Source organism: Monodon monoceros, unplaced genomic scaffold, assembly GCF_005190385.1.
Source record: "Monodon monoceros isolate NGI ecotype Baffin Bay Population unplaced genomic scaffold, NGI_Narwhal_1 Super_Scaffold_19, whole genome shotgun sequence".
Classification (NCBI taxonomy): domain Eukaryota; kingdom Metazoa; phylum Chordata; class Mammalia; order Artiodactyla; family Monodontidae; genus Monodon; species Monodon monoceros.
This window is the reverse complement of record NW_021703775.1, coordinates 11,643,449-11,652,130: the sequence shown is the minus strand read 5'-3', so window position 1 is coordinate 11,652,130 and position 8,682 is coordinate 11,643,449. Positions and strand designations below refer to the sequence as shown.

Sequence of the window (8,682 nt, the reverse complement as noted above, 5' to 3'; positions counted from 1 at the left end):
AGCAAGATCAAGTGTCTCCCCAGAGGCTCCCAGTAATTACTCCCCAGTAATTGACCCAGAGCCCCCAAGGTAGAAAACAGCACGCTGGGTGCAGAACTGGCAGGGTTACTGTTACTTCATTAGGCCCATTTATCCATCTCCAAGTGGGAAGGTTCCTAAACTTATGTGCAAAGAGTGAGGGAGCATTTCTATGTGTGTCTCTCCGCGTGTCTTCCACTTTACCCCAGAGATCCTAAATTAAAACGTCCTTCTAACCTAGGAAAACCCAGTATTTTTGATTCACATCATGTGCACGATAGTTGTCAGAAAAAACAACGTATATTTGCATAATGACACATTTGCAAAAATATGTCACAGTTTGCTACCACTTGCCCTTCCAAGGATTAGAGAATTATTTCAGTTTACCCTCTCCCAGAAGTTCCCATCCATCCTCTTTTTTTTTTTTTTTTTTTAACTTGGTTGTGAAATCAGTTAACCAAACCGGGAAATTTCTCAGCTCCTCACTTCTGCTTTTGAAGGCCATAAAATAGTGAGGGAGAAACTGGCAGACAGCATACCTCTTGGAGGCACAACAGGCCACTCAGGGATTCTATTCTCTCCAAGCAGCCTTCATTGTCCAGGTACCACTTTAATTCTTCCTTATGGCTAGGTCCTAAGGGAGTCTCTCTCTCTCTCTCTCTCTCCCTCCCTCCCCCTCTCCCTCCCTCCTTCTCTCTGGGCCTGAGGGCTGGGCTTTTTGCACAAATGCCAGATGTACTATAATGCCATAACTTGCAAAATATTGCGGATTCATACTGCTTATCTCGCACTGGTATCTGAGAGCTCAGTGTCAAACCTCGGCCCCAGGCCTCCTAATAAATCCACTCCTGGCTTAGGCTTGATCTAGCAAATGCTTTACTCTGGACCCAAAGGATGACTCTTTCACGCATTCACTTATGCGCTCAAAGATTGCTTCTTTGCATGCCTACCAGGTACTAGATGCTGAGGGCAATTCACGTGTGAAGGCAGCCCTCGTGGGGACTGGCGTGGCAAATGGTCACTCATTTTCTCCTCTTTACACAGGTTTCTGAAGCAGCCATGGCAACGGTACCTGAACCCACCAACGAAGTGATGGCTTACTACAGGTCAGTGGGAAAATTGATACCAGTAATGTGAACAGGGCTCCCCTCTCAAGAGTGGAGTGTGTCATCTGTGCTTGAAGACCAGATTTGCCCCCCCAAACTGCCTCTTTCAGTGGCAAGCAGGGTTCCAAGGTAAACCTGGTTTAAAGACTGATTTCCCACTATAAGTCTGGCCTTGGCACTCATAGGCCATCTAGATGTTGCTGCAGGGACAGCCTGCAGAGGGCAAACAGGAAGGAAAGGTGCCAAATGGACAATACAGGGGATCCCTTGCCACATTTGGCTTAAATGAGACAGAAAGCTCAGATTTTAACTGGGCTGGAAGTTAGGTCTCAGCATCCAACAGAGAGCAACGTGGGTACCTGCCCTGCCTCATTTGCTTTTCCATTGCATATCACCACGGAACCTGGCAGCTTCAGGCAGCCCTAAGGAACATGCTGTTTGCAGTTTCCTATTAACGGTGAAGATTGTTTGCAGGGAAGGAAAAATAATCTTGTCCAGGAGACATAATTGAACAATCTCTCTGTTTTTATTACAGTGACGAGAATGACCTGTTATTTGAGGCTGACGGTCCCAAACAGATGAAGGTGAGTCCATGGGCTTAGCTCCCAACACATGAAGGGGCTCTGACTTGGGAAAGACTCAAGGAAAGGGGTCCACCTTGTTCCTATGGAATTTTGTGTTCAAATGATTTTCTCCTCTTTCAGTGAGACGGACGCAGGCTGGCCACTACACAGCTCCCATGCCACCACAGTGGTTCACTGAGGCTTGGTGATGGTGGCCATGCTTGCAGAGGGTGAGGGGGAATTACAGTGGAGATAGCGTTTGCTGTCTCATGTTAGGAAGACGGTCCAGGCTCCAATGCAAATTTGATTCTCCTTTTAGAAGAGGCTTTTAGCCCTAAGAGTGATGAAACTACATTAATCACTTAAGTCACACTCTGAGACCCAGAGAAGATGATCTTGAGAATGAACGTGTCTGCATCCTTTAAGGGTGGAGTTGCTTTTTGCTCCCTGGGGTGGAGATTATGATAACAGGGCATAGATGATGTACAGAAAAAGTTTAGTTGGGAGTGGCAAGAAAATTATTCACTTGCCAGTGGATCTTGGTCAAGTCATTTTACCCCTCTGATCTTCATCTGAAAAATAAGGCTCATGAGCTGGATGATGTCAGAGACCCTAGCATCCCGCAAACTTCAGTTCTGAAATATTGTCAACAGGAGCTAAGTCTACCCCAGCAGAGGAGTATTTCTCTGACTCTTTTTTTTTTTTTGCGGTACGCGGGCCCCTCACTGCTGTGGCCTCTCCCGTTGCGGAGCACAGGCTCCAGACGCGCAGGCTTAGCGGCCATGGCTCACGGGCCCAGCCGCTCCGTGGCACGTGGGATCCTCCTGGACCGGGGCACGAACCCGTGTCCCCTGCATCGGCAGGCGGACTCTCAGCCACTGCGCCACCAGGGAAGCCCTCTGACTCTTATTTTAACAGAGAGCCTTGCTGATGTTCCAGCTGGCTCTTCTCTTCTGTAAGAGGCCTGATAACTTTCCCAGGGTGTCCAGCCATCAGCCCAGCTAATGCACTTGTACAGAATAGCAGGCAGCTACTTCTCTCTTACTGTTTTAGTTCATGACAGCCTCCTCCAGCCTCCTCATCCAGTCTCAGTCTTGTTACAAGCACATTTCTTTAAAGGTTTTAAAACCAGCATAACTGGTTTTCTCTGGCCCTGGGTGGGGTGCGACCCGGCCCTCCTCCACTGTCTCTTCCAGGAGCCTGGCTCTCCCTCATCTGGGGCCTCTGCTCTGGGCAGGAACTTATCTCGCACTCAGCTTTCCTCTGCACTGTTATATGTCTCTTTAGCTGTCCTTCAAGCTTTTAAACCATTATCGTGCCTTGGGGGCAACCTCAGTTAGTTATACAGGTTCTCTGAATAAGGTGGAAATGGGAACCTATTTCACGAATAGTAACCACTTTTAAAGTATTGGCAGGTTATTTATGAGAGAGCATTTGAGAGAAAAAAAAAACTTGTATAGAATAATTGTTGATTGGACTTCCCTGGTGGCCCAGTGGTTGAGAGTCCGCCTGCCGATGCAGGGGACACGGGTTCGTGCCCCGGTCCGGGAAGATCCCACATGCCACAGAGCGGCTGGACCCAGGAGCCAAGGCTGCTGAGCCTGCACGTCCGGAGCCTGTGCTCTGCAACGGGAGAGGCCACAGCGGTGAAAGGCCCGCGTACTGCAAAAAAAAAAGAATAATTGTTGATTGAGCATAGATGTATTGAAAATATTATGATCATCACTGCCATGAAAAATTAACTACATAGTGTTAGTGCGTTAGATTTACAAAAATATCAAAAGTGTAAGAAGGTATAAGTTTATAGTTAGGTGGAGCATGTGTAAAAGAGATAAGGTAGAAGTGGGATTTATTCTAGAAGAATGCCATATAGGGCATCAGAAAGCCAACGTTTTAGTTTTGGGTCTGCCTCTCTCTTGCCACGTGCCCTTGGGTAAGCCACTTAACCTCTCTGGGCTGCGGAGAGATGAACGTTTATCCTTAGAAGCTCTGTTACCCCCTCCTTCGTCCTCTCTCATGTCAAAACCAGAGTTTTCTGGCATAAGCACCTTCCCACGCTGACTTCCTTATTCTCTCTACAGTGCTGCGTCCAACCTCTGGACCTCAGCTCCATGGGAGATGGGAGCATCCACCTGCAAATCTCCCACCAGCTCTACAACAAAAGCCTCAGGAGGGTGGTGTCGGTCATCGTGGCCGTGGAGAAGCTGCAGAAGATCCCCTGCTCACAGACCTTCCAGGATGATGGCCTGAGGAGCATCTTTTCACTCATCTTTGAAGAAGGTACCTAATGAGAGCTGAGGGCAGACACGAGATTGCTGGTCATTTCCTTCTCAGAGGCCATAACCCAACAGTCAACTAAACTTCCCTAAAGCTGAAACCCTTTAAAAGTAGAAGGCCCAGCAGTGAGAGGCAAACAGAGACACCTAGAAACCCAATTAATCATCTCTTTAGTTGAAACCAATCTTTTTTTTTTTGTCTCCCATCAGATCGATTTGTTCACTTAAAAGATTTTTTAAGGAATTCTTCTTTACTGAAAGGATGGTGTAACTGGCTAATGGCGCTATTAATATTAAGAATGGAAGCTTTTCCAGAATATATTTATAGTCATGCATAAAATGGTACCCAAAATGTAACATCTCAAGACACGACTGTATAAAGTCCAATTTGGTGATGGTTTTAGTCTCATTTTTAGTTGTTGAAATTGTTCTTAAAATAGGACCTTGATAACTACTAATCTTTGCAAAGCACCCAATCATTCTGAGGGCTTTCACTTATGTATCTCCTGCGAGTGTCAGAATATCCCTGTTGGGCCAGTTCTATTGCCACTGCCACTTTACATAAGTAGCTCCACGGCCCATCCACAGCCAGCAATAGAGCTGAGGCTTGAACCCAAATCTTAGGGTGCCCGGCCCAGTGTTCTGACGCACCCCAGCTTCCTGCCCACCAATGTTATAATCAAACTTCGGCTGTGCATGCTCAGATATCCTCGGAGGAACCAAATTCTGCTGCTTCACAGCATCAGGCCTGCCCTTCTGAGCTTCCACCTAAGCTAAACGACGTCTGTGCTCCACATTTTAGAGCCTGTCATCTTTGAAACATACGATGATGATCTTCTGTGCGACGCGGGTGTGCAGTCGCTGACCTGCAAACTCCAGGACAGAGACCAAAAATCCCTGGTGCTGGCTAGCCCGTGTGTGCTGAAGGCTCTCCACCTCCTCGCACGGGATGTGAACCGAGAAGGTACCTGGGGACACCCTGCTTCTTTTCTTGGCCTCCTGGTAGCTTGCTAATTCTCTACATTTTCAGCAGAGTAGATGATTGAGGCAAATGATCAACAGCAGTGAAATAACATATAATAAAGGATATGTTTTTGTTTGGGTCCTAGCGTTGACACCAGATCCAGTCCCTTAGCGCATTTCTTTTTCAACAAGAGAGGTGACTCTGAGAAATTAGGGGGCTCAAGCACGCTCAGGACCACTGTTCAGTCAAGTCATTTAATGGTAGCGCCACGTCAGTGCTTCTTTTAGAAAGGAGTCATTTGATGGACAAGACCTAACCGCCCGTGGGTTCTTTCTTCCTGTTGTTGCAGTTGAAACTAGAATGGTGAGGAGATAATTTGTTCCCCCGCCTCATTCCCAGCCCTGCCCCCTCGCCCCTAACATATTTCCGGCCCAATACCAGATGGTTCCTTAGAGGCAAACCTTACTGACAAGCAGGAACTTATATCTCTCTACTGTCACTGGCAATTGTCTCGAGTCTGGGGGGCCCACGGGTTGTGGGAATCTGCCCAGCACTTTGCCACCATGGCTGAATCCTCTATGCAGGGGTGCGGTCCAGGGGGCAGCTGAAGGAAGCAGGCAGTTCTCTTCCAAGGCTGCTGACCTTGGAAGGAGGCATCACTGTGGGAAAGCTTCCTGGTGTCAGCTAAGCCAAGACAGCCCTGTTTCTTTAGAATTGCACTGTGAGGGTGACCTTGGGGCCTCCAAGTCAGACAGCTATGACTAAGGAAGATTAAAATGCATGTCTCGGGCTTCCCTGGTGGCGCAGGGGTTGAGAGTCCGCCTGCTGATTCAGGGACACGGGTTTGTGCCCCAGTCCGGGAAGATCCCACATGCCGCGGAGCGGCTGGGCCCGTGAGCCATGGCCGCTGAGCCTGCGCGTCCGGAGCCTGTGCTCCGCAGCAGGAGAGGCCGCAACAGTGAGAGGCCTGCGTACCGCAAAAAAAAAAAAAAATGCATGTCTCTCTTTGCAACCACTTTTCCCAGCTAAGCTCCTTTCCCAAGTTCTTCCCACTTCCTTCTCTACATTCCTGAAACAGATCCGTGCCCGATGTTTTTCCGGGACCCAGCTTTCTCTCTTTTCTCACTTTTCACGTTGATCAAATTGTTGTGCTCTTGTGGATGGACACATCACCCGTCAGGGACAAGATGACTTTCTGCAGTTTCTAAAAATCAGACCCCCTGATTCTTCATTGCCACTGTGGTGAGGCTCTGAGAAGCCCCTAGACCTTCTTTGGGGAAAAACCTGTTTCAACCAACTGAACCTGCTATGATCTGTGAAAAGCCCCGTTACCCTGTCTGTTAAGCCACAGGAACCTTGGTGTGGGTTTCCGCAAAGGCTGCTAAATTGTAAGAGTCCCTGCAGTGCTGTGTGTCCCTAACCATGAGACCCCTTTCCTCTCCCCAGTGGTTTTCTGCATGAGCTTCGTGCAAGGAGATGAAAGTAACGACAAGATACCTGTGGCCTTAGGCCTCAAGGAAAAGAATCTATACCTGTCTTGTGTGATGAAAGGCGATAGGCCCACCCTGCAGCTGGAGGTGAGTAGGTACCAGGGGCCGAAGGCCCTTCTCAGGCTCCTCTGAAGGACCCCTAGCCATCACTTTCTTCCAAGACAACTACCTCTTCCCCTTAGAAACTCTGGGAGCAGAGCTACTTGATAATTTTGCATAGATGTAAATAAGTTTAATGTGTTAAATGCATGCAACTTTCACTCCCACCACAGAAAATTAAATCATTATGTAGATGTTCTTGTGTCTTGCCATTGTGACCACCCAATAGATTATACATTGTTAGGGTTGCTCCACTTGTTAGATGATGTTTTGGAAACTTAATCTGCTCAGGGGACCTGTCACCTGTCATCATTTCCAACCCTCTCCCAAAATCACACCTCCCCTCACCTGCTTTCCCAGCAAAAGCTTCATTTCCAAGCTGAAGTCATTCTAGCCACAGGGCCACGAGGAAAATACAGCAAAGTCCCTGCAAACAGATACGCCTAGGAGCTTTAATCTAATTTTCACGTTTGAAAAACATTACCACCTATGTTATGCTCCCTAGCATTTGATGCTAAGTTTCAGAAAAGGATAAGGGACACCTTCAGTCACCACACAGAAACCTGGGGTCTCAACGATAACTCAGGAGTCTGGCTTCTGGGCCTGTGACCTGCGTATCCATTTTCTCTCTAGCCGACCCAGAGAATATCTTTGTCCAGATCAGAGTAGAGCGTCTGTGTCCCTGCCCTCATGAAAATGTTTATTTCTGTTTTGCTGCAGGAGGTAGACCCCAAAACTTACCCAAAGTGGAAGATGGAAAAGCGATTTGTCTTCAACAAGACAGAAATCAAGAATAGCGTCGAATTTGAGTCTGCCCTGTACCCCAACTGGTACATCAGCACCTCTCAAGCAGAAGAAAAGCCCATCTTCCTAGGACGTTCCAAAGGCGGCCATGATATAACTGACTTCACCATGGAAATCATCTCTCCCTAAAGGAAGCTGTACCCAGAGTCCATATGGGCTGAATGACCCTGAGGGCTGACAGAAGGGGAATCGAAGAGCATGGCTGCAGCCTGAACTTCACTGTTGTCTAATCAATGCCCAACTTCCCTCCGTCTATTCGTGCTACGAGACCTCCTGCCCACCAGCCAGCGGGAATAACCCCACTCTTCCCACGCTTCTTCTGCCCGTCCTCAGACCCCATCCACTGAGCCAGCCCTCTCTCACCTCTTCCACTCACTCAAAGCCCCCCTGGCAGAAACCATGGCACACTAGGTTCGGAGAAATCCTCTGTCCTTTGCACACAGCCTCTGATGAGTGACCATTTAACTATTTATTTATTTATTTATTGATGGGTTAATCTATTTAATTTAATTCAAGGGGGCCAAGAAGCAGCAGAGTCTGTGAAAAATCCTAGTCTTCTATATCTATGGAACCAATTTCATTTGGGCCAGTGTGCCGTCTTTATATCAAGTCCTTTCACTAAGCCTGAAAATATTTAAGCTCAGATCATTTCAAAAGGAATATTTATGAATGAGGAAGCATGATCAGATTGTTCAATGATTTTGAAATAAATTTCACTGAAAACAAATGTTTTGCCACGTGGTCATTGACTTGTCTTGGATCTGACGTAGAAGAGTCAAGGTAAATGGGGCCATGAGCATCCTCCTTGGGGACTCAGAAGCTCATTCCTCATCGCTGAATGCGAGATACTTAGGAACATCACTGGCCAGAAAAGACCAGCCTTATACCTCTCCCTTTCGTTTCTATTGTTCATCAAAAGTATATCTGGTGGGCTTCCGTGGTGGCGCAGTGGTTGAGAGTCCGCCTGCCGATGCAGGGGACGCGGGTTCGTGCCCCGGTCCGGGAAGATCCCTCATGCCGCGGAGCGGCTGGGCCCATGAGCCATGGCCGCTGAGCCTGCGCGTCCGGAGCGAGAGGCCGCAACGGTGAGAGGCCCGCGTACCGCAAAAAAATAAATAAACATATAAAATAAAATAAAATAAAATACTCAAAGGTAATAAAGTACTTAAGGTAATAAAAAAAAATTTTTTTTAAAGTATATCTGGTGCGCAAGCTTCCTCTGATAAACAGGATCAACTAAAACATTATGGGGAGTAAGCATTGGTGGTTAACAGCTGCCAAGTATTTCCCTATTCGTTTATCCAACAAATATGTATCAAGCAAATGCTATGTATTAGGGGCTGGGAGTACAGAAACCAGAAA

General features: G+C 47.6%; 1 protein-coding gene across 1 annotated transcript; it reads left to right on the top strand.

The window, feature by feature from the left end:
* Positions 1-556: 556 nt before the first annotated feature.
* On the top strand, positions 557-8,039 carry IL1B (interleukin 1 beta). Its single transcript, XM_029232049.1, has 7 exons — positions 557-620; positions 1,063-1,124; positions 1,660-1,708; positions 3,769-3,967; positions 4,766-4,927; positions 6,374-6,504; positions 7,237-8,039. The coding sequence occupies exons 2-7, from the start codon at positions 1,078-1,080 to the stop codon at positions 7,447-7,449; spliced, it is 801 nt and encodes a 266-aa protein (XP_029087882.1). The 5' UTR covers positions 557-620; positions 1,063-1,077; the 3' UTR covers positions 7,450-8,039.
* The last annotated feature ends 643 nt before the right edge of the window (positions 8,040-8,682 follow it).

Bases quoted from the DNA above. Each gene is read 5' to 3' on its own strand.
- IL1B (XM_029232049.1), top strand. From the start codon at position 1,078: ATGGCAACGGTACCTGAACCCACCAACGAAGTGATGGCTTACTACAG. The intron at 1,709-3,768 runs GTGAGTCCATGG...TTCTCTCTACAG, and splicing joins ACGGTCCCAAACAGATGAAG to TGCTGCGTCCAACCTCTGGA. The intron at 4,928-6,373 runs GTACCTGGGGAC...TCCTCTCCCCAG, and splicing joins ACGGGATGTGAACCGAGAAG to TGGTTTTCTGCATGAGCTTC.